General features: G+C 41.6%; 2 protein-coding genes across 10 annotated transcripts in view; both read left to right on the top strand.

Moving 5' to 3' along the window:
- The window catches only part of BCLAF3 (BCLAF1 and THRAP3 family member 3), a 70,770-nt gene extending 59,358 nt beyond the window's left edge, over nucleotides 1-11,412 (top strand). For 3 of the 8 annotated variants that reach the window (XM_070750730.1, XM_070750735.1, XM_070750731.1), the window contains exons 10-12: nucleotides 2,343-2,435; nucleotides 4,507-4,652; nucleotides 11,022-11,412. In XM_070750730.1, the coding sequence (XP_070606831.1) occupies nucleotides 2,343-2,435; nucleotides 4,507-4,652; nucleotides 11,022-11,055 (273 nt within the window). In that variant the 3' untranslated portion in view covers nucleotides 11,056-11,412. Of the gene's footprint in view, nucleotides 1-2,342; nucleotides 2,436-4,322; nucleotides 4,442-4,506; nucleotides 4,657-11,021 lie in introns of those variants that run through there. The other 5 variants (XR_011559027.1, XM_070750732.1, XR_011559028.1 and 2 more) reach the window with 3 other exon arrangements.
- A 5,322-nt stretch (nucleotides 11,413-16,734) lies between these two features.
- SH3KBP1 (SH3 domain containing kinase binding protein 1) overlaps nucleotides 16,735-26,154 on the top strand; it is a 174,811-nt gene continuing 165,391 nt past the window's right edge. The window contains exon 1 of one of the 2 annotated variants that reach the window (XM_070750739.1): nucleotides 16,735-17,075. In XM_070750739.1, coding sequence (XP_070606840.1) covers nucleotides 17,072-17,075 — 4 coding nt within the window. In that variant the 5' untranslated portion in view covers nucleotides 16,735-17,071. The remainder of the gene's footprint in view (nucleotides 17,076-26,154) is intronic. The other variant, XM_070750737.1, reaches the window with a different exon arrangement.

A 26,154-nucleotide genomic window follows, 5' to 3' on the forward strand; every position in this document is an offset into this window, starting at 1 on the left:
TTTCCACAATGTTGGCCATTACTGTATATTGGCTCATTTGGTGCTGCAGTTAAATGGATAAATGGATACAATTCCTGATAGGACTTTCCATGTTGTACGGAGGCAGGTTATTGGCTTGGAGTTGGCTGGTGCTGGTCAGCACTGCCCTTCAGTTACTCACTCTGGATGGGAGCCTGCTGCTAGCATCTGGTTCATCCATGCTGGTAGACATTCATTCTCTGCTAGTTTCTTAACCATTAGGTCTCGATTATGTCTGGGCTGGTTGCTATCCAGTTCTAGTCCTTAACTTACTGTTTAGTGTCTGCTACTGTGATAAGGACTGTGTTTCCTCTTCTGGAAGATACTGTGGTCTGCTGTTAGGTTCTGCAGCCCTTTACACTGGTGTTGTGTGGCCTCTCTGTCTCATGTCCTTTTAGTACAGTTCAGTTTCTACTGTTGGTGGCTCTTGTATTACTGTGTTATTGCCCCGCAATTCGGAATGCACTTTGAATGACACTTCGGGGGGAAAGGGCATTTATCTTCTTGGTCTCTTTTTCTCTAATTTATCTCCTTAGCCTGGTATGCAGAGAAATGAGTCTTTGTTTAGTAGTTTTGAGGCCTTCAGATGGAGTTAGGCCCTTTTTACTAGCCAAATTTTATCTCTAAACTTTATACCTTTTTATAATCCCACTAACTAATTAATCTCTCTACAAGTTGTCCAGATATTTGCAGAGTAACGCAGGAAGACTAGATAAGATATCAAAATATAATATGGCAATTAATGAACCAGATAAATGACGAAGACACATTTGTGGAAAACAATAGTTTTACTCTTCAGTGCAAAGTATCTTCTGCTTCAGTCTTCTATATAAAGGAACTTTACTTTAGCTATATTCAGCTTACTTACAAGTAAATCCAGGTTACAAGTAGATACTGAACCAATTCTTTGCATCGCAAAGTGAGGGTGAGAATATACTGCTGTTCTTCTGATTGTGTAGCCAAATTTCTCTGAGATTGCAGCTGCTCTAATCTGTACCACTTCATTGGGTTGAGTTAGGTGGTAGTAGGGATTTCGTGAGGGCTCATTTTGAATCTTCTAGCATAGTATCTCATGATACTTCTCCCCTGGTAATTCATCTTGAGGGTTGATTGTACATTCCAGTTACAGGTATGGCTGCACATCCAGTTGTTCTTCTGGGTCTTCTTCAGTCTGGGATGTAATGTGTAGTTCATGTACAGTGATCCCCCGAGTTTCGCGATCCCGATCATTGCGAAAGGCTATATCGCGATTTTTCCACCCAATGACGTCACTCCCTTCCTTTCTCATCTTTCTTTCTCTCTCTCTTTTTCTATCTTGCTTCTTCCTCTATCACACTCTCTTCCTCCCTCTCTCATCTCTTTCTTTCCTTCTCTCTCTTTCTCTATCTCTCCCCCTCTTGCTCTCGAGCGGCAAGCAAGCAGCCAGGCGGGTGGGCAAACGGGCAAGCGGCAAGCGAGCGGCCGGGCGAGCGGGTGACGGGCAAGCGGCAAGCGATCTTGGGGTTTCCCCTTTGCCTGGGCGGCGGGAAGACCGGGGAAGGTTCCTTCGGCCGCCCAACAGCTGATCTGCTCTGCAGCGCGGCAGCAGCGAGGAGCCGAAGATGGGGTTTCCCCGTTGCCTGGGCAACGGGGAAACCCCATCTTCGGCTCCTCGCTGCTGCCGCGCTGCGGAGCAGATCAGCTGTTGGGGCGGCCGAAGGAACCTTCCCCGGTCTTCCCCGCCGCCCACACGCAAACTCCACCATCTGCGCATGTGCGGCCATGGAAAAAGGGGCGCGCATGCGCAGATGGTGTTTTTACTTCCGCACCACTACATCCCGAAATATCGATTATTGCGAGGGGTCTTGGAACGGAACCCTCGCGATAATCGGGGGATCACTGTAGTTGATTTATCTCAACTTGTGAGAGCAACTTTGCTATGTTGAAATGTTAAGTAACTAGTTGTTTCTTAGTTAGAGTGCAGGTTTTTTGTCATCAAATATCCCCTCTTATTAGGTCTACTGCTATAGTAGCATTCTATCAATTTCAGGTGCTCTTGTGTCGTCCACTATTGGTAATGTAGGTAACAGTCAATATTTGAACCTTGGCCTCCCACATCAAAGGTGGTGCTCTAGCTACTGCACTATTCAGCCATGTCTCTGTCTCTATCTCCACCCCCCCCTCCCGGGTGTATGTTAAACTATTGAAGATGAGGAAATGACTTTTTTCTTTTATTGCTTTTATTAAGGAGGAAAAAATAATCATTCCTTATGTTGGATTTGCAGGACTTATAATTTGAAAAACTTAAATATTCAATCAATCATTGCAATTTTCTTTTAATATAGAGACATTATACTGAAAATTCGGATGTTGATATTGCAACCAATCGATTTAAAAGACGAATTGAAAATCCTGAAACAGTTCAAAGACCCAGCAAGGTATAATTTTAATTTTACGGAATGCTACTGGATCAGTAGAATTATCTTTTTCTCTATCATATAGTTACACAGTTGAATATTAACACAGACAATAGAAGGTCATTACAACTAGAATAACTGAACTATATTTTCTAAAAAAAAATAGTTTCCTCTAGTAAGAAAAGTGCTATAATCCTAGGAAAATATTCCTGTTGCTGAAGCACTTTATTTAAAGAATAAATATGTCCTGTATCTCCTATGATCTGGTATGAGTTGTAATGCACAAGTCTGGTGAATTTCTATTCACGGTAGGAAAGTAGATACCTAATTAAATTTGAAACAAGTTTTTTTTAAATTCAAAACTGAAACATTGACAGAATCAATAAGCAACATAATAATGTCCTTAATAACAGACTCCAGCTCAGAATTAAGCATCCTTGTAGCTCCCTCTAGTGATCAAAGATATTTCTTCGTTTGTTTATTCCTCTTCCTAGTCAATCAGCTTCTATAAAAATCTGCAAATTTCAGTTACCATCAACAAAACAATACAGGGCTACAAAATATTTTAGAAGTAGTAGATTAAAACCACAACTTGTATCTTTATATTTCATGAGAAAAAGTACTCCACTTTTCCTTATTTTGGCTGCCTCTAGCAATCCCTTTTTGTTTTAGTCATTAAAAAGTCTCAAAAATGGCACTCAGAGCTTCAAAAAGGGGTAGCAAAGAGAGCTTCCTGTATGGATAATAATCTCATTAATTGTTTAAGAAATGAAGGACACAGTTTAATACCCATTGAAAAGAAATTCCAAAACAGCTGTTTTATCCAACATTGACCTGGTTTCAACCCCGCCTCCCAGTCTTTTAAAACTGTTTTCAGAATGTTGCTAATATTGGAGGATTTTGAAGGATAATTCTGGGACTTTCCTTCACCTCAGAGAGTCAAGTAGATAAAAGGAAGCCTGTTTCTTCTATTATTGAGTTGGAAAAACAACAGTCCAGAGAGAGGAAGTGGTTGCAAGGAAATCTTTGTATGTGCATTAGTGTCTATGAAACATTGCCTTTAAATATATAAGCTATATGACATTGCAATGTTTTCTCAAAATTTTAATGATGTATAATGATATGTTCTGATGTGTTATAAATTTTATTTTAGATTGTATTTAACATTAGCCAATAATATCTGAACCTTTTAAATTTGGGAATGTAAAGTTGGGTTGATGGGTAGTAGATAAACCAAGAAACAAAAATTTAAAAAGTTAGCACATTGATTTTAGAAAACATTAGAATGTTGAGAAAAGGCCAACCTCGTTTAGCTAAATCATAATCTATCATTATAATTATACTAGATATCCTAAATAATTGGTAATAAAACCAGTTAATCTCTATATAAAAGCGAAAACCACTCAAGCCGTAATCAAGAAATCTCCAGAACTGTAAAGCCTACAAACTTGAAATTTGCCACGTGTGTTCCCCTTGGTTTCTAGATACAAATTAAGAAAGGATTTTTTGTAATGACCATCAGGGGGTCATGTGCATATATATGTATGGGAAGTGGGGGTGATTAGAATTTAAAAATACACAGTGCTGGTCATCAGCTAATCTTACATATTCTTGAAAATTAATGGCAGTAGTATACTTCTAAACATCATTTTGTGTATCATGATTTCAAATTATAAGGCACAAAGTTTCATAAAAAGTTAGCACATAATTGTTAATGAGGTAGGGACGCTGCAAGCACTCAGTCAAAGCCCCGGGGTGTGTGTGTGTGTATGTTGTGTTGTGCCACACATAAAAGGGAACATTATCTCCCTTTTCCTTCTGATGTTTTCTTGAATAATGTTTCTGTGTGGTATTCTAGCTAATGGGATTGTGGATAATTAAAAAAAAACATTTTGTTCCTTTTACTAGGAAAGGGCAGCAGTCTAACATTTTTCTAGAAAGCCATAGTGTGAATGTGAGAGAGCATGTGTGTGTGTCTACACATATATGCATACACAAATATATTTACACTTACAATTCTTGATTCTTCTATTAAGGATTATTCAGGTAAGATTCTCAAAACTATTAAATTATTTCCCCCCCCCCTCAACAGTACAGCTTTATTGATGGGCGCCCTCACTTCAGATCAAATTTAGTACAAAAGGGATTGTATATACAGGCTAAATATCAGCGGTTACGTTATGCTGGCGCAAGAGGAGTTACCACTTATAAAATCAGAGAAGAACTTTTGCGAAAACAGTAGGTAAATAAATTATTTTGGGTGAAAATTTGAATGGTTGTCAAGAAAAATATGTTTGTTTATTAGATTTCAATGCTGCTCTTCTCTGCAGACTCAAGGTGGCACACAAGCGAGATAAATACAAAATACAAAAGTACAGTGTGTAAGAAAACTAATGCTAAAATTGTCTAAAAACCCCATTACATAAAAGCAACTATCCACATTCATCCTAACAAATTATCCCTTCATGACATCAGCCGGAGCTAGATATTAGCACTCAATGGCCCCAGGTTTGCCAGCAGGGATGAGTCTTCAGGGCCTTGCGGAAGGCCAGGTGGGTGGGGATGGTACAAATCTCTGGAGGGAGTTGATTCCAAAGGGCTGGAACCGCCACAGAAAAGGCTCTTCCCCTAGGCCAGTGATGGTGAACCTATGGCACGGGTGCCACAGGTGGCACGTGAAGCCATATCTGCTGGCATGTGAGCCATTGCCCTAGCTCAGCTCCAACGTGCATGTGCATGCTGGCCAGCTGATTTTTGGCTCCCACAGAACTCGGGGAGGGTGTTTTCGGCTTCCAGGGACCCTCCCAGGAGATGGAGGAGGGTGTTATTACCATCCCCAGCTCCATCCTTTGGAGCCTGGGGAGGGAGAAACACAAGCCTACGGGGCCCACCAGAAGTTGGGAAACAGGCCATTTCCAGCCTCCAGAGGGCCTCTTGGGGGGGGGGGGGGGTTGGAAGCTGTTTTCACCCTCCCTAGGCATTGAATTATGGATGTGGGCACTTGCGAATGCATGATAGCGCGCGCCCATGCTCTTTCGGCACCCGATGGAAAAAAGGTTCGCCATCCATGACCTGGGCCATGCCAGACAGCATTGTCTGCCTGACGGGACACAGAGAAGGCATATTCTGTGGGACCTGAGACAGAAGGCGGTCCCATAAGTAATGTGGTCCTAAGCCAGGTAGGGTTTTATAAATCATAACGAACACTTTGAATTTGCCAATGCAGCTTGCGGAGTGATGGTGATATGTGGGCAGATCTTGGGAGGCCAATGACAGCTCACACTGCTGCATTTTGCACTACTTGCAAACTATGTTCCTCAAAGGTAGCCCCGTGTAGAGAGCATTGCAGTCGTCAACCTTGAGGTGATGAGGGTGTGAGTGACTCCCTGTCCAAATAGGGCCGCAATTGGTGCATCAGGTGCACCCATGCAAACATCCCTCTCTCCACAGCTGAGTGGTGTTCTTCTAAGCTCAGCTGCGGATCGAGGAGGATTTCCAAGTTGTGGATCATGGTTGATGGTATTGAAAGCCTCCCACACAACAGGTCCCTGTCACCTTGACTGGCTCATTGCCAGTCGACATTGCATTCCAATCGGAGTCCAGGTCTGTCCGGATCTGAGAGACTTTATCTGCAAAAAATTCATTGAAATCCTCAGCACTACTCTGTAAGAGTTCTTCACACACACCCTCCTATTAAGGAGGGAGCAAGTCACCCTAAACAGGTTAATGATAAGAATTCTACAAATAGAAAACAAAATGAAAATCTCAATACAAATGACTGTATAGACGGCAATGATACCATCATTGAAATCAAAGCATTGCTCCACCGGCGACCACTGTCAAAGGTCGACGGCTGGGGAGGCCGACGGCTGGGGAGGCACTCCGGAGGTCATAGATCTCGACTGAGTTGCTCTGCGCTATGCACGAGCAATCCAGCAGGTCCATCAGCTGGGCAAAGGCACAGCGGGGAGCTGATCCTGATGCACTGCATGGTTTTCTGCCTTGTAGCAACAGCCTGAGCAAGACCTGAGCTCCAGTGTCCTAGGAGCAGCAGGCAAGGTGGGCAGAGGCCAGGGTACGCTGAGAGCTTTAACTGTTTCAGCTGCATGCAGGTAGATAGAGGGCGGTGATGGCTATAGCAGCACTCTCACCTTTCTTTTTTTTCAATTCAAGTGTCAGGGTTCTAAATAGCATCCAAAATTAAATCACAGTCTGGGGCAAAGTACTTCTCAAAGTTCCAATTTATTAACAAAGCCATTTTGGTACATCTTGGTGAACCCCGAACCTGATTTCTCCTGAAGTCCATAGTTGAAAGTCCAAAGCCCTTGCCCCCACACCTCCAAGTTCATCACGTTGATCAATCTTCAACTGCCAACCTGAAAAGAAATCACGCATCTCCTTCCGTGCAGGTGCAAGAGTGCGAAGACAAATGATGACCTTGACTATCTAAAAAGATTTTTTAATGTCTACATACAGACAGCACTCATGCAATTCCACTCCCAAATTCCCACAGTAAAGAATCTGTTTTATTATTTATTTTATTTACTAGATTTGTATGCCGCCCCTCTCCGTAGACTCGGGACGGCTCACAGCAACAATAAAACAATGTACAACAAATCTAATAATTTAAACAACATTAAAACCCCCATTATTAAAAGCAAACATACACACAAACATACCATGCATAAACTGTATAGGCCCGGGGGAGATGTCTCAATTCCCCCATGCCTGACGGCAGAGTTGGGTTTAAGGAGTTTACAAAAGGCAAGGAGGGTGGGGGCAGTTCTAATCTCTGGGGGGAGCTGGTTCCAGAGGGTTGGGGCCGCCACAGAGAAGGCTCTTCCCCTGGGTCTCGCCAAACAACATTGTTTAGTTGACGGGACTCGGAGAAGGCCAACTCTGTGGGACCTAACTGGTTGCTGGGATTCATGCGGCAGAAGGCAGTCCCAGAGATATTCTGGTCCAATGCCATGAAGGGCTTTATAGGTCATAACCAACACTTTGAATTGTGACCGGAAACTGATCAGCAACCAATGCAGACTGCGGACTACCTAAGGAAGTCCATGATTGCTCTTGCAGCTGCATTCTGCACAATCTGAAGTTTCCGAACACTTTTCAAAGGTAGCCCCATGTAGAGAGCATTACAGTAGTCGAACCTCGAGGTGATGAGAGCATGAGTGACTGTGAGCAGTGAGTCCCGGTCCAGATAGGGCCACAACTGGTGCACCAGGTGAACCTGGGCAAACGTCCACCTCGCCATAGCTGAAAGATGGTTCTCTAATGTGAGCTGTGGATCGAAGAGGATGCCCAAGTTGCGGACCCTCTCTGAGGGGGTCAATAATTCCCCCCCCCCAGGGTTATGGACGGACAGTTGGAATTGTCCCTGGGAGGCAGAACCCACAGCCACTCCGTCTTATCCGGGTTGAGTTTGAGTCTGTTGCCACCCATCCAGACCCTAACAGCCTCCAGGCACCGGCACGTCACTTCCACTGCTTTGTTGACTGGACATGGGGTGGGGATATACAGCTGGGTATCATCAGCATACTGATGATACCTCACCCCATGCCCCTGGATGATCTCACCCAGCGGTTTCATGTAGATATTGAATAGCAGGGGGGAAAGGACCGACCCCTGAGGCACCCCATAAGGGAGTAACCTTGAAGTCGACCTCTGACCCCCCCCCCACTAACACCGACTGCGATCGACCAGAGAGGTAGGAGGAGAACCACTGAAGAACAGTGCCTCCCACTCCCAACCCCTCCAGCCACCGCAGAAGGATGCCATGGTTGATGGTACCGAAAGCCGCTGAGAGGTCAAGAAGCACCAGGACAGAGGATAAACCCCTGTCCCGGGCCCGCCAGAGATCATCCATCAACACAACCAAAGCAGTTTCCGTGCTGTAGCCGGGCTTGAATCCTGACTGTTGAGGACCTAGATAATCGGCTTCTTCCAAGGACCGATGGAGTTGGAGCGCTACCACCTTCTCAACAACCTTCCCCATAAAGGGAAGGTTGGAGACTGGCCAATAGTTGTTAAGAATGGCTGGGTCCAGGGAAGGCTTCTTGAGGAGGGGGCGCACAAGTGCCTCTTTGTAGGGATCCGGAAAGGACCTCCTCCTCAAAGAAGCATTGACAATCTCCTGGACCCAGCTCCGTGTCACCTCCCTGCTGGCCGAGACCAGCCAGAAGGGACACAGATCCAGTAAGCAGGTGGCAGAACTCACAGCTCCAATGGCCTTGTCCACTTTATCAGGTGTAACCAGATCAAACTCTTCCCAGACAGGTGGACATGTATGGGCCCCAGTCACCTCGACTGACTCGTCAGTTGACTGTTATCCAATTGGAGTCAAGGTCCGCCCGGATCCAAGCGATTTTATCAGCGAAAAACGTGTTAAAATCCTCGGCACTACTCTGCAAGGGCTCCCCAACTCCCCCCTGGTTAAGAAGGGAGTGGGTCACCCTAAACAGAGCGGCCGGATGGGATTCTGCTGATGCAATCAAGGTGGCATGATACGCGCATATTGCCACCTTGAGCACCACTTTGTAAGTCTTAATATAAGCTCTTACAAGTGTTCGACTGGATTTGGACTTACTCTTCCTCCATCGCTTCTCTAGACGTCTCTTCTGGCGTTTCAACTCCCGGAGCTCCTCGTTGAACCATGGAGCTCTACGGGGTCTTGGGCTGCAGAGAGGTCGCAAAGGCGCAATCCGGTCACAAGCCTCCGCTGCAGCCTTGTTCTATGCCTCAGCAAGAGACTCCGCCGAACTGTGGATGAGTGCATCTGGAATAATCCCAAGCGCCCTCTGAAAGCCCTCTGGGTCCATCAGGCATCTGGGACGGAACTGCCTAACCGGTTCCGCCTCCCTGCGGGGAAGTATTGGAGCCAGGAATTCAAACCGCAATAGAAAATGGTCTGACCATGACAAAGGCAACACTTCTAAGCCCCTTAGTCTCAGACCATTACTCAATTGCCCAGAGAGGAATACCATGTCGTGAGTCGGTCCCTGTACTACTTGAGTCAGGTCCATGGCTGTCATGGTGGCCATGAACTCCTGTGCTAACCCAGAGGTTTCGCCGAGCGATGGCAGGTTAAAGTCCCCCAAGACAATAAGTCTGGGGAATCCTACTGCCAGCCCAGAATGCACATTAAAATGGAACGTAGCAGAATGTAGCATAGAATGTAGCAGGCCAAAGACTCCCAACTAAAATGGCTTCAGTTGACAGGCATCCTCCCCTCAGGAAAAGACCGTGTCCTACAAGAAAAGAAAAAGAATAACTGGGTTAATACAGTGTTCTTAACACCCCCTCCCCATCTGGGGACCCTTTGATTTGTCTGGATATTTGTCGTGGAATTGCTTCACTAGCCTGTCAGCTTTTACATTCCAACGTTTCACCCAAAAGTAGCTTCTGTCAATGGATTAGATATTGTAATTGTAATTGATAAATATTCTGGAATTTAAAATTTTCTGCACCTCATAGTGTTTCTCTCCTTGTATGACTTCAGGGGGAGGTGGTGGTTGGGTCTGTGGTCTTATGCTTGACCCAGTCACCAGTTTCAATAAGCTGCAATGAAATACTGGATGACTTTTCCCCAATATTCTAGGCAATTCAAGCTGAACTGTGACAGGGTTGATAATTTTAAATTATCTTGGTAAAGGACCCCAGAACTTTGGCCTTAGCTTCTTGCTAAGCATTCTCAATCAGATATACAGTATTTAGTGGATAAGAAAACTTTTCCCCCCTCTCGGAAGTGGGGCTGGAAAAATCGATGCTTGTTTGCTTGCTTCTTATAGGCTTCCACTGTGTCAGCTAGTGCTTTTTGGTGCTTTCCCATCCCCTTTTCAGCATCTCTATCCATTCAGTTATGGACATCGAAGTAGGGGTCTCTGTAGGTACCCCAGGCACGGGAACGAATTCCAAGCTGCTAGTAGCCTGAAAAGGAGTTAGTCCAATGCTGATATGAACGGCATTGTTATATGCTACTTCTGCAAAGGGCAGCAGCTCTGACCAATTGTCTTGCTGGTAATCTACACAACAACGGATGTATTGTTCCACTATTGCATTCGTATTTCCACTGTTCCATTCGGATGAAAAGCTGAGCTGACAGTAGACCTGAACAAGCGATGAAATGGGCTTGCTTGGAAAATAAGTTGATGACTGTCCAAATCAGAGTATTCCTGTTGCTGTCTGGGTGGGAGTTCCACAATGAAGTCCATGGTGATCTCCCAGAGTTTGCTAGGGTTGGCCACTTGCTGTAGTAGTCCAGGTGGTTTTCCTGGTTGATTTATTATTTTATTAATTTAGAACCACTTTAAGTATCTATAAAATTGCATTTTAAAATTAGTTTAATGTACAGAAATAAAATATTGCTAATAGCAAACTCCAGAAATCTAGCAATTATATAGGATTTATAACAGCATGTTTTTCCAATCCATTTTGTGTGGAGTTTATGAGGATTGTTAAATGTAGTAGCACTGGTAAAATTCAAAATTAGCTTTAGAAAAGCTAAACAAAAATATGAAGCAGCAAATTAATACTTTTTGCTAACAAATTAGGAATTTTTGTATGTGTTTAATTTATTTAACTTATTTTTTATTCCTTTTACAGGAACTGGACATCTGGAACTACAGTGCTGAAGTAGATAACAAGATTAATTATAGAAGTAACTATTTGCATTAAATAATGCTTTCAAGAATTGAAATGGAAAAATAGATCTAATACTTTAACTTTTCTTGATAAAGATAATTTTATTTTTAGTAGTAAAATGTTTCAGGTCTTTTCTACAGTTTTAATAATGCTTTTCAACTGAACATTGTAGGATTGTCATTTTGTTCCTCATGAAAAGAAGTCTGGGGAAAAAAATCCCACCTGAAGGAAACCTTTATTTATTATCATTTTTCCTCTAAGCATGGTTCTGTTGCTAAGAATTGTAATACATAAAGTTTATATGTTTAAAGTTTATTGCTTATATAATAAACAAACAAAACAATTATTTACAGCATGTGATATACAAAACCATTTTCTGCCTTTCCTAAAATCTTTGGATTCATGATACGATGATGGGACCCTTAAGCAACCTCTCATTAGTTACATGTACAGGACAAGCAGATTCCATGTGGAAGAGATAGTTCCTAAGGTATTCTGGTGCCAAGTTCTGTAACCATGATGGTGAACCTATGGCACATGTGCCATAGATGGCACACAGATTTCTCTGCGGTCACGCAATCCGTCCCCAGCTTCGCTCCACCACAGATGCACAAGTACCTCTCACCAGCCACCTGATTTTGGGGTATCTGCCGTAGAAGGCAGGGTGCATCACCAGGTTCTGGAGGCTTTCCTTGAGCCTCTGGGAGGGTAAAAATGGTGGTGGTGGTTGCAGGCACATGCTGGCAGATGGAGCATGCAAATGCACAGGAGCAGGGCACACGGGGGGGGCACACTCACATTGCACGCACACACGCTTTGAGTACGCAATGAGAAAAGGGTTAACCATCACTGTCCTTTAAGGTTTTATGTATCAAAAGCAGCATTCCAGAGTGAACTACTGTAGAAAACCCAATTACTATTGGTATAGGATAGCTATTACAATATAATGGCAGTTTTTACCTGCTAGCATTCTGATTGCCATATTTAATGGTATTTGACACAGAGGTCACTTTGCAATCCCATTCTGAAAGAACAGAGTCTAGCACAATGGGGGCACCAGAAGTCCACAACACCCAATTATGAGTATTATTCTGGGATTCCATTCAATTTTCTACTAGTTTTTGTAAGAGTCTGTCTCCAAAGCTGGCATAGGCTTTGTAGCACAGTATTTGCTAGTGCAGTGGTTCTCAACCTTGGGGTCGGGACCCCTTTGGGGGTCGAATGACCATTTCACAGGGGTCGCCTAAGACCATGGGAAAAGACAAATTTCCAATGGTGTTAGTAACTAAAGCTTCTATTCTGGCATCTCGGAACATAGTTTTACAATCCAATCAGGCGTTTACAGGGGGGTGTCCCTCTGACCTCTTGTCAATCAGCTTAAAGATCTGTTGGAAGAATTGGCGCTAAACTTATAGTTGGGGGTCACAAGTTGAGGAACCGTATTAAGGGGTCGCGGTATTAGAAAGGTTGAGAACCACTGTGCTAGTAGGTTCTGTCAGCAACTTTTTCTTGGGTGGATGTCACAGTGAGGTTTTGTTCACGGTGTCTTTGTAGCATTTGTGTGAATTACCTTGAAGTCTCTTTCCAGAGACACAGCAACTGGTAAGGCCTTCCATTATGATAATGTGTCCCAAATGTCTAACCATGTTGTAATAAATAGTTATCTCTTCAATGAAATGGGACCACCAAACTATGCTGGAGGAAGACTTCCCAAGTCATATTTATTTACTAATGACTATCCCTATTCTATTGATGATAACAACCTGAAATAAAGTAGTCTCTCCCACACAACTCTAGAAGTGTTAAATAATAGTATTGGAGATATGTAAGCCACTTATACGGTATTGGGATAACCAAGGATCAGACAGCTCTTCTCTTAAGTTCCTGCTGTCCCATAAGACAGTGCTTCAAGCAGTACAGTGGAATCAGTACAACCACAGTGCCTCCAATTTTTGGATGTCATAGTCAGTGGCATCAAAAATTGCGGAGAGACATGTAATAACAACAAGGAATAAACACTGGTCTTTCAGATAGTGACAAAAGTCATTCAGTAGAATGATCAGTGTGCTTTCTGATTTATGCCTAAACCTTAATTTAATATGGAAAGGAGTAAAACAATATACTTCAAGCTATTGCTGTTGCTTTCAAGGCCAGTGGTATCAAACACATTTATCTCTTCCTTCCATTCATATTCCTTCTACATTTTTGAAGAAACAATGTGAGTCCAACCTGAAGCTTATTTTTTTGTGTTTATACTTGTGTCTATGAACAACTACAGTACTGTATATGTGGTAGGCATAAATAAATTGAAGATCTTCCAAGTGACATTGCTAACTTGTGGCTGAGTGACATAAAAATCTCTTGTTAGTGTGCATGAAGGAAAGGTTGGTATCCATAGTTCCCTCTAAGCTGAGCAGTGAGCAATCGCTCACTTAAAAATCATCATCAACTCAGAGTTTTCCAAACCTGCCCAGAAGCCGAGAGGGAAATTTTATTATTATTTCTGTGCCGCCCAGTCCCAAAGGGACTGCCGCTCAGACACTATACTTTTCCGCTCACCCCCCAAAAAAATTAGAACACTGTTGGTATCCTCGTAAACATTTCAAATAGAATGTTAGAAATATATACAAATAACAGTTAAAATAGTTTTATTTGCAGTGTCACCAGAGGACAGAATGACCTGCCCTTAGTGGTTTTTCAGATTCAATACTAAATAGTTATGAGTATTACATTCAAAAGATATTAATGATTTAATATATTTATAAGTAAATATTTTAAAAATAATTTTATTAAAACCACTTTCTAGGGTAGGAAGCATCAGTTACAGAAAATCAGTGTATACAGTATTTTTTGGAGTATAAAAGCCACCTCGAGAAGGGTGGCACAGAAATCAAATAAATAAATAAATAAAACACCTTAGTTTTGGAGGAGAAAAAAATCTACCTTCCAGGTATTTAGCTGGCTAGCGTCCTTAATCTGGTCAGCTTCAGCACATTATTCCCTGGTTAGAGCTGAAAATAAATCTTTGGAGGGAACAGCAATGAAAACAAGCCTGCAAAATTTAGGGCTGGGAAAAAAAAACTTTGGAGTAGCAAAGAAAAAATCCGAAATGAGCACATCATTTCGGCACTTATGAAGTCAAAACCAGCTCTACCTAATTTCCATGCAAACTCATTATAGTATAGATTTGTCCCCTGTATTAAGTGGATCCACCCTGTGTTTCATGTTAGCTTATTGAAACCTGAGCCACCAGGCCAACCTGCCCCTCCAATTCCCCTCATCATCCAAGGAAAACAGTAATTTGAAGTCAAAGAAATCCTAGACTCCAGGAAATGAGAAAGGTACAATATTTGGTGGCCTAGAAACATTTCCTTCCCTCACATGCCTTCCAGTTTGAGCACTTGGTGTCAAAAAGGTTCACCATCACTGCCTTAGGACTAACTCCTCTACTGCAAGAGGACCAAATGTCACTCGGATCTCCAGCATAGGTTTTCCCTTTGATGCTTGCATGCTATCGGCTGCCATAGTAACAGGGAGGGGGCATGGCATTGGGGTTTGGGAAGTGACCTGGTGTGATGAACGCCCATGTGAACTAGAGAGGTTTGCTCTCAGGAATTACCATTCTGCTGAATGGAGTAGTTTACACACAGTCAAGGTCAACTGTCCTAGAAATCCAGATGGACGAAAGTGCCTGAAGATGTGCTTCACATGACACTGGGATGTGGATTGGACATTCAGCATAGGTCCCTGGGGAGAGGGATTTGGGGAAATTTTCAATATGCAACTTTCGCGCTTTTTGGTTCAGATCTTGCTTTCCTTCCACTGCTATCATTTCAAACTCGGTAACTGTATCTCTTCTCTACTTCAGGGTGGCACTGCTCTGTCAGTCTTTAAGTTTTGGGTCCTGAAGTCACAGCTCCTGCGTGACAATTGTGGTTAGGATTCTGGCACTGCTCTGCTTTATTCACTAAAATAGCTCCCCTTCCTGGGCTGCTCATGATCACTCATGCCTTGGTGACAATCTGAATGGTTTACTGCAACATATTGTACAAGTGGCTGCCTTTGAAGACCATCTGGACGTTACGAATAAAAAAGGAATATTAGGACAGGGACAATAGGCACGCTGGTGTGCTTATGCACAACCCTTAAAGACCTATTAGAAATGGGGTGAGGTCAACAGTAGATACTCTTTGATTTTGGGAGTTTGGGGAAGAAACCACAGTTCAAGTAGTGCATTCCAGGCATTGACAACTCTTGTTACTGAAATAATATTTTCTGCAATCAAATTTAGAGCAGTTTACCATAAGTTTGTATCTATTGTGTGCTTGTGTATTGGTCTAGCAAAAGTTTTATATGCCCAAGTTTTCAGTTCAATATTACTGAAGAAGCTATGCAAGATTACCTTAATAATTCTTAATACCTTTTTGGCAATGCTGTTATAGTGAGCTCTGGCACTTAGATCATTTGAGATGAGTACTCCAAGGTCCCTGGTAGAGTGAGGGTCATCTATGAGGTCCTATCCACCCCACTTGTATTTTATGTTCTGATTTTTTTGGGGGGGGCAGTGTGACAGAGCACTTGTTGGTTGAGATTTAGAGTTGCCAATTGTTTGACCATTCTGACACATAGTCAAAGTCACTACATGTCAGAATGGGTAGCAGCATTGTTGGTGGTGTTGAATAGTTTTACATCATTGGCGAAAAGAATGCAGTTCCTATACTGTGATTGCAAAGGTAATTTATATAAAGTATAAAGAGTATGGGTCCTGGAATGCTACCTTGTGGGACACTGCTGTTAACAGGTGCAGGGTTTGATAGCACGTTCCCTATAAGTTGCAGCTGGTTCAGAACTGAACTACAGCTAACCTCGGTATACTTACATTATTCCATGTTACCATAATAACATCAACACAAAGCTGTGTACTTCTGGTTAGAATTCAAAGCACTAGTTTTACATGTAAAATCCTTAGCACAGGGTGGGTTATTTATAGGGTTGATTCTAGTTGCTGGACTAAAGAGATGTGCAGGAACAAGAAAGGCATCAGGCCCTGAAAGAATGTCATCTTATGAAACCCCACAACTTGCCCTTTCTCACCCGGCGCCTGTCCTCTGGTACACTATAGGCCCCAAGATCCGATTGGCCCCGAACCTGCCAGCTTCTCAAAGAGATCTGGATTGCTTCAAGACCAGGGGTTCAGGACCTTTGAATGGTCTTGATCGTGCAGGTTTACACTCGGGGAAGTCTCTAGTCTTTGTTAAAATTGCTTTTGATTCCTCGATCGTGCTATTGGATGTTCTGAATCGCATTCGCGAGATGGGCAGGCACGTGAGTCGGTTTAATAAATGTTCACGGCGAACAACGCTTCTTCCCGGATAGCGCCGGATGCCCGAGGCTAGGATCGGGCCGAGCGGGGCATTCTGGTGCCTTTCCCCCGCTCGTCAAAGCACCGCTGGTCGGGGTCGAGTAGGTCACCGAGCACCAGCTCCCTTTGTAGTTCCACTTCCTATCTCGCCGCACCGAGGGTCTCGAGAAGGGCGACACCCAGCATTCAGCCAGCCCATTCCCTTGCAGCGCAGCGCTCCCGCCGCCCCCTTTGCGTTCCCGCCCTAACGCGCGCGCGCACTCCTGCTCGCTGCTTCCCTCTCGCAGTTGAAGGTGCGATCTGTGCCCCCCCCCCTTCTTCCTTTACATTTCTCTATAGCGCGTCAGGTGCTTTGTTGTCGCCCCCTTTTCTTTTCTTTTTTTTTCTGTCGGGAAACAAGTCCCCCTTCTTCTCCTTTGCTTCGGTGGGCGGGAGAGTTTCCAGAGCAGGAAATAAAACCCAACAGTGCTGCCGTTGTTGCAATGGGCACCCACTAGTCGAAAGGAAGCAAGACGTTGCTCTTTCTGCAATCGGAGGGGGGGGGGGGAAGCTTCCTGTAATTCATCCGGCTCCAGCGGCTCGGTCGCCTTTCACCGCCTCGCCAACCTCAAACTTTCACCCTGTCTGGCGGAGTCCAAACTCGACCTAAATGGGTAAGTGTGAGGGTAGACGGAGCTCGGGGGGTTGCGCCCGTCTTCCTCCCCCCCCGCCCCATTTTTTTGCCTGAGATTTGCTGCGTGGCTGATCGCGAGGCAGGCCGAACCGGGTGGTCGCTATTGCTCTTCGCTTCTTGTGGCATTACAATCGTAATGGCAAGCGAGTATCGTGAGGCGGAGTGGGACACCACATCCGAAGGGTGTGTCTTGCCTGTCTCCCTCTATCCGTTTGGGGGGAGGGAAAGGGGGCAACACCAGGTCTGTTTTCCCTCCCACCCACCCCGAGAGACCTTTAGTTGTCTGGTCTGGGCGCTTCCTCTGGCCTGGGCCCTTGAAAGGGTCGAGGTGGCTGCTGGAAAGGCTTGACTGAAAGCCAGGAGGCCAAATCCATCTCTTGTTAATCACGCGCTGTCAAAAAAGCACTCCTGTCCATCCGTACACGGGGGATAGGGAAGGAATCCCTTCGGTGGCGTCGTCGTTGCACCACACGGGTGGCTGCTGGCATAGCGCCACAGACGGAAGGCGGCTAGTTGGGGTGCGCGGGGGGGGGGGGGGGAAGCAAGAAGACGAAATAGTAGAGGAAAGATGCCGCGGGTTGGAATGCGTGAGCGAGCCGCCCTCTCTGGCATCCGGAGAAGGAGCGCTTTTCTTGACCGTGGTGCGCGAGCGGGCAGGCCGAGGCAGAAATCAATCTCTGATCTGACAGGAAATCGGAGGGGCGTGCTATCCATTTGACTTCTCTCGGTGCCTTTGTCTCTCTCACTCTCGGTCTCTGTCTCTCTCTCTCTGGGACAGGAACTGTGGGCTTTCCCTCCCGCCTCCTGTTCCCGACACCGCACGAAATGTCTGCTGGGCTGCTTGAAACAGCATCTCCCTTCCTCTTCCTTGTAGAGACGCCTAACGGGCAATTAGGAATGCACAACTTTGCTATCCTTTCTTTGCCTGCCTACCTGAATCTGCTCCTGGGTGGAGTGGCAAGCTTTTGGAAAAAGACCACAGCTGTTGACTCTTATTGATCTTGGCAGCCAGTCATCAAGAGGGTACTCTAGGGTTACCAGAAGTTGTTTGAAACTGACTCACAGATCAAACTGTGACTGTGGATTCTTAGAGTTGATGCTCTGGAATATTTCTTCTCCCTCTTTTTTCTTCATCAAAATTCTACTTAATAAACAGACATACTTGGTGAGAAAAATGCCTATTCAGAGAAGAGCAAGAAAAAGGTAGTATTAAATTCATTTGGGCTTCCTGCATACTAACCTCTTCAGGGACTTGGATGCAGAAAAGGTGTGAGATTTGTTTGAGATGTCTTTTGCGGCATGTTAGTAAAATCAAGGCATGACTCAACTATTTATATTGTTATGAGGGTTAAAGAGAGGCAGAAGTAGCAGTGCCAGGCACTAGCCCTGTGAAGGGCAAGGGGCCTGTTTCTTCCCAAAGAAGGGACTTCATTCAGTCATTTGCCTTTTTTGTAAATACAATGACTCTCTGTGCAACAAATATTCATACTATTGGAAAGTAGAGTGTGCAGCTCTCTTGAAATAGCCAGTTCGGTCAACTGATTACAGGATATTTTGGTTATGTGCACTAGTTGTGCAGAATAAAGTATTTCTACAATTTCAACTGGCAAAGGTAAAAATGTCTGTTTATTTGGGGGAATTATCCAATGTCACATAAACGAGTAGGGAAAATGCTTGGGTGAAAATGTTTTTCATGTTTGTTAAAGTTTTCAGCTATCCAGATGTATATATATGCATTTTATTTCATGTTCCATTGCCTCAATTTTTCACTGCTGAGCTTTAGATGATCCTGTGATAAAGATTCATCTACTGCACTAGTACTGTATTTAAAATTTAGTTCAGTTAAAATAATGCACTATGTTTCTGATAAAAGGATGGCTTGCAAAGCTTAATATACAACTGCAGAATATGGCTAAAATCTCATATTGTCCTAAGCCCTAATATGGTTTATTTGATTGTAACCAATTATTGTGTGAATACTGATTTTTAAACCATTATTTTTAACATCATGTGTTGTATAAAGCAAGACAAAATATACTTTAAACAAAACAACACTTAGCATAACAAAGTAATGTGTATGTAATACACATTATTTGTATGTGAGACAGTAATTTTTCCTGTGTAGTTATGAAAATAGAAAAATTGAAATATGCTTTCAAATGTTCTGCTGCATAGTTTTATTTGTGAACTTTGAAGCACTGTCCATCAGAACTACACCATCCTTTTTGTTATATATTACTTTATATTAGTTGGACATATGATGAGTGGTATTTATGGATTTATGGGTTTTGTTGCTTGGTCATTAATGTCAAGACATTAGTTTTGAATTTATATTTATTATTGAGTTTCTGCATTTTTAATTTTATTGCTAATTACTGAGTTGTATTAATAAGTATTATTAAATAAATTTCTAAGCCCTACACAAGGGCCTTTTTAAATGTTGTTGCTTACTACGGGACTTTCTGCCTTTTGGATAACCTCCAGCCTCTTAAACCAGAATTTCAATCTAATAATTTACGTTAGACACATTTCTGTATCCATGTTTTTTATTGTTTTTGATGTGTTTGACTTGAATGAGTAGTTTCTTAACATTCTTTTAAATATTTGGGGCTTAATATATTGATTGTCTGTAGACTACCTCTTGTAATAATTCATACATAATAATCTTGATTCTCAGACTACATATACAGTGTAAATTTAAATCTACATTGTAAATTTTCTTCAGATATATTGACCACTCTCTTAGAAATATGAATTTGAACTCTAAGAATATAAGTACAATTGAAGGCTATATTTAAAATCTTGATCCCAGTTTCATTACATGAAAGAAAATACAATATAACTGGTTCTTGACTTATGACCACAATTGAACGCAACTGAAAGCCTCAAATTTCTATTGCTAATCAAGGCAGTTGTTAATTGACTCACACCCCATTTTACAACCTTTTTTATCACAGTTAAGCAAATCTATGCAGTTGTTAAGTGAACCATGTGGTCATTAAGCGAATCTGACTTCCTCCATTGACTTTGTCCGAAGCTGGCTGGAAAGGCTAGAAATAGTGATCCCATGACTCCACAGTACTGCAACCACTGTGAAAAACATGCCTATTGCCCAAATTTTGATCACTTGACCATGGGAATGCTGCAACAATTGTAAGTGTGAAAAATGGTTATAAGTAACTTTTTGCAACTTCAAACCACCACTAAACAAATGGCAGTAAACTGATGATTACCTGTAGTACTTAACAGATAAATGCTAGTAGGTGGTAGAAAAAATTCTTACATATACAAATAGCAATAGCACTCAGACTTATATACCATTTTAAAGCACTTTACAGCCCTCTCTGTTTACAGAGTCAGCATATTGTCCCCAATAATCTGGGTCCTCATTTTACCCACCGTGGAAGAATGGAAGGCTGTCAACCTTGAGCCTGGTGAGATTTGAACTACCAAATTGCAGTCAGCTGAAAGTCGACAGAAGTAGCAGTACTGTACTCTAGCCACCCTTTAGATTTTAAAAATCTATATTTATATGTACAGTGGTACCTCTACCTACAAACGCCTCTACTTATGAACTTTTCTTGATAACAACTGGGTGGGGTTTTTTTGCCTCTTTTCAAGAACCATTTTCCACTTACAAACACGAGCCTCCGAAACTGTAACCAGAAAAGGCAAGGAGAAGCCTCCATGGGGCCTCTTTAGGAATCTCCTGGAAAGAAACAGGGCCGGAACAGGCAGAGAGAAGCCTCCATGGGGCCTCTCTAGGAATCTCCTGGGAGGAATTAGGGCCTCCACCTTCCCTGTGGTTTCCCCAATTGCACACATTATTTGCTTTTACATAGATTCCTATGGGAAAAATTGCTTCTTCTTACAAACTTTTCTACTTAAGAAGCTGGTCACAGAACACATTAAGTTTGTAAGTAGAGGTACCACTGTATAGGTATAATGGAGTTTGGACCCCACAACTCTAAAATTGGAAAAAGCTGTAACAAGCATTCAGAAAAGTACATTTTTCATGCACATACTACAGTATGTCTCTAATAGGTATGACATAACTTTTCCTTTCTAAAGTAGTATTTATATTACAAAATAAATTTACTGCCATTACATTCATTTTTATCTTTGATTTACATATTAAGTGGTGTGCTATTCATCTTTTGATAGGCCAGGGAATAGAAACATATAACACATATTTTCAGGCCTTTCTTTTTAAATGTTGATTTTGTTGATTCTCATTCAGGTGACAAAAATAATTTATCTTCAAAGTTCTAGGATGAATTAAAGTGACATTTTTACCTTAAAAATCTTTCTAAAAAAGTTAAGCATTGTCTTTTATATGTCTGCTTTATATTGCCTGTCTTTTTAAAAATTATACAGTAATTATACAACCCAAATTGTTGTTTTCTTTCAAGCAGCTTCTACAAGATCAGCAGTCACTGAACATCCATAAATCAGATCAGATCAGATCTTGGGAGAAAAGGGACACAACATACAGTATAAGGAGTCACTCAACTGTAGAAATGCAGAAATTACTCACACACAAAAAAGTCAAGCTATTTGATTAGGAAAGACCAAAACAGATACAACAACCCCCCTCCCCCCAATTTTAAGTTTCTAACTCAGGCAGTGTTAGGAAAAGTTTTTGTCTGATTTCATAGGATGAGCTGAGTTTTATCAGAACCCATTTATATAGTCTGTCAATTAACATTTTATTGAGTGTAAACCTCTTCACAATTTAATGGCCTGAGTATATTTTTCCAGAACCCATGTTATTTTATATTATTTTTCCAAAAACCCTGTTATTTTAAACATTAAATCAGCTACAATCTGACCTAAGCTAGTACACAAAATTGTCTGCTGCAACATCCTACCTGTTAATGACCACAATAATACATGGGCAAACAATAGATACAAACTCAAAGTAAACCGATTGCAGAAAATACAACTACAGCAACAAAGTGGTCAATACCTACAATACACTACCTGATTCTCTTGTTACATCCTCAAACTCCTAAAGCATTAACCTAAAACTGTCTATTCACCCCATTCCTAAGGGTGCACAAGCGTGCCTACTGTCCCTGTCCTAATGTTGTCGCCGCCCCGAGTCTCCGGAGAGGGGCGGCATACAAATCCAATAAATAAATAAATAAAATAAAAATAAATAAATGTTCCCATTTTTCATACTAATTTCTTATGCATATGCTTTTCTTGTTTATATGTATATGTTTATATGTTATGTTCATATTTATAATGGTTTTATCATGCGTGCTTGATAAACAAACAAACAAATAAAAATATCACTGTTTCCACTAGTGGGAATCTTCCTACTCTGAGAGTCAGAGGAAGTTCCACACTTAGGAAAGGCATGCACGAGGGCAGGAAGATGGATCTTGTTTAAGAAAATCAGGCTGTCATAGCAATCCTTATCATTTGCTTTTTACACTAAAGATACTATACATATAAAAATAGTTTTGATTACTTGGATTCAATACTGGTTCTTTGTGTAATACATATATAATTTTAAGATAGCTTGGAAAGAAAGGATTTGTTTTATAAGCAAAATTATTAGTACATGTTTCTAAAATATTGGACTTTGGTGGAAGAAATGAAAAATTTGAATTAAAAGTTATTGAGGATATTACTATTCAGCGTGTTCAACCTGACTGAAATAGTGTCAGAGCAAATATTCTGCTACTGGCATGAATCCAGAAACTTTGTTTGATAGTTGAATTCATTTGGACAACAAAATTGATTTTCTTTAGAGTCTATTTCTTTATCAACCCAAGGATTTATTGTTTTTTTTAGTCCATATTGAAGACATGAAAGAGATTTTGCTTCTGTTCTAAGGTGCTGAATCAGAAACTTAGCTAAGTTTAAAACAATTATTTTACTATGCATCCATTTCTTAAATATTAGTATGCTACGTGAATTGATCTTATTCATAAAACTGAAAATTTCTGAAAGGCCTTCTAATCTTACATTAGACAGCTTATTTACTTATCTATCAGGGATCGACTCATGACATTCCCAGCATAATAAGGTTTAAGCAAAACAAAAGTTATACAATGGAATGATGTAGAATAGCTGTTCTTGCGCTCTGGTTAACAGAGGCATTTATTATTTTAATCTACCAGTCAGATGAAACTTGTAAAGTTTTTAAACTTGATTTGATAGGAAATCTTTTCTACAGAAGCAAACCTTAACTGCAGAAACTACAGTATGTCCTGCCATCCCAACACAACAGATGCTTCTTGTTTTAGCGGGTTATGTTTCCGTTAGATTTAGGGTGTGATTGAGAAGCTTTTAACTTTACTATTCATTCATGATGCCTTTTGCAAATGCAAAAACAACAATTTGTCTATTTCAGAGATAATTGTGATTTCTTTGCAGTTCATTTACAGATACAAAAGGACAAATTTGTTTCAGATTGGGCCTTGATTTTGTGCTCTTTCTAAAATCTCTATTGTCTATGTTTTCTCCTCAGTCTTGCACAATAGCAATTAGGCATTTACAACACCTGAGGCCTAAGCAATAAGCTCTGGAATTAAAAGTCTCTAAAGAAACCTTCATGCAGATTTGAATTAAGTGCAACTTGAATAGCATGACAATGAAATAAATATGTAGCTGGTTTGAAATTTGTATTCAAATCTATTCAGCAATATTAGTCTCTTATTAGACTGGAATTGAGTTCTGAAATTTAGTGGTACATTATTGTATTTTATTGGTATAAAGTGGTATTTTATTCCTGGGCAATTTTTTAAATAACTATTTAGATCAGGAGACAATCCTTCTCAAATTTGAAATGATACAAAATTGTGTGTGATAGTTAATACTGTAGAACAGTGATGGTGAACCTTTTTCTTTACATGTGCCAAAAATGGGAGAGCTCACATGCATTAATCCCCCCATGTGCGCCACACTGCACATGCATGCATCCTCATGTATGTGCCCCAACTATCTCACATGACTTAATATGAATTTCTCTGTAGAGCAGGAATTCAACTCAGTAGCCTAAGTGGTTTTCCCAGCTATTAGTGATTGTGTAAATTAAATCCTCCATATTAGTTGTTCATCAAGACAATTTATGCAGTTTTGTATTCTCTGTTGTGACACATAAAGAATAAAAAGAAAAAAGAAAAAGGCAATTGGAAGCAATGAAACTCTGAATAAAAAGCAGTCTGTAAGACAGGGATTCAAATCTTTCTTAGGAACAATATTCAATGGGAAAGGAAGAAGAATTTTCTTTTATCCAGGAAGGAAACAAAGCAGTAATAAAAAATTTAAAAATTCAGATGGTTTGTATTGGATAGTTTTAATTTACTTTTAAATTGGTCTTGGATCCTAATACAGATTATGCATAATAAGTATGTACTAGATGAAAAGAGAAACTTTTTGTGAAATATTCTTTATTGTCCTTCGCTACCAAAACATTTTAGGATAATATTGCTTCATAAAGGAAATATTATGATACAAAGAATTTTCAAATAATATTAATAATATTTATGTTTCCTTCTCTTTGCTTAAAGATTTACTCTAAAATGTTGATTATTATAAACGTTTACGTTAAGCAACTTCTGTACTTTTGAAAGCAGTTCCTCAGATAACGGAATATGGGGTGGGGAAATCATTCATCTCCTATATTTGAAGTAGCTTCATTGTCATAAAACTGGCTGTCAAGGGCTTGCAAAAACTTAGGAGTTCTGCTAAGTCAAGAACATTGGCAGCTTCAAAGAGTATCAGTTGGAGGAATCAACCCATAGTAAACATAAGTAATGTTGGAAGAAATGTCCATCCAAGTTCAGTTCCAAGTGGGGAGAAATACACTGGAAACATGGAGGCTATTTGGAAAAATGGCTTAATAGTGAATAGGGCCACATGGTTTGAGGTCCTGGGAAATCTAGCATATGGGTGTGTGTGAGAGAGATTTATACCCTTTCTTGGGCTTTGAACTTGCTTCCTGGTCCTGTGAAAGAAATGTACAGTGGTACCTCGAGATACGAGTTTAATTCGTTCCGGACCTGGGCTCTTAAGTCGAGCAGCTCTTATCTCGAACGACTTTTCCCCATAGGAATTAATGTAAATAATTTTAATTGGTTCCAGCCCTCAAAAAACTCACAAAGTTAGTCTAAATTATGCAGAAAGACATGTTTTTAATGAAGAAATGTACATGTACATATAAATGAATAATGAAGTTTCTTTCACTTAACTTGTAAACTTTCTTAAACTTTTAAATTTACATATGTTCAACTTCTCTGCCACCCAATCCTGTAGGACAGAGGTCCCCAACCCTTTTTGCACCAGGGACCGGCTTTAAGCGATCAAGAGAGGAATGGGTGAATGAATGGACGGAGGGTGGGAAGGAAGGAAGGAAAGAGGGAAGGGACAGGAACAGAGGAAGGAAGCAAGGAAACTTATGAAAGGGGAGAGTAAGAGAGGAATGAGTGAAGGGAGGGAGGGAGGGAGGGAGGGAAGAAGGTGGGAAGGAGAAAGAAAAGAAGAAATAGAGGAAGGGAAGGTAAAAGAGAGAAAGAAAAAGAGCAAGAAAGAAAGAAAGAAAGAAAGAAAGAAAGGGGGAAGGGACAGGAACAGAGGAAGGAAGCAAGGAAACTTATGAAAGGGGAGAGTAAGAGAGGAATGAGTGAAGGGAGGGAGGGAGGGAAGAAGGTGGGAAGGAGAAAGAAAAGAAGAAATAGAGGAAGGGAAGGTAAAAGAGAGAAAGAAAAAGAGCAAGAAAGAAAGCTGCAAGCACCCCCCCCCGAGCCCTCCAGGCCGGCTGCAACCTTTTAAAACATGCGCGCCGCTTCGCGGCTATCTCCTGAAGCCGAACGCGGAAGTTAGCGTTTGGTTTCAGGAGACAGCTCCTTGGCGCTTGTATCTCGAATTTGGGCTTGTAAGTAGAACAAAAATATCTCTCCCCTCCCAGCTCTTATCTCGAGTTGCTCTTAAGTAGAGCAGCTCTTATGTCGGGGTTCCACTGTACTTTTGATTGCTTGTCAGACTCCCATGAGGCCATGGAATGTAATTTTGTAGGTTGTCTTGAGTTCCCGGCTTGAATCTTG

Source organism: Erythrolamprus reginae, chromosome 4 (genome assembly GCF_031021105.1).
Source record: "Erythrolamprus reginae isolate rEryReg1 chromosome 4, rEryReg1.hap1, whole genome shotgun sequence".
Classification (NCBI taxonomy): Eukaryota; Metazoa; Chordata; class Lepidosauria; order Squamata; family Dipsadidae; genus Erythrolamprus; species Erythrolamprus reginae.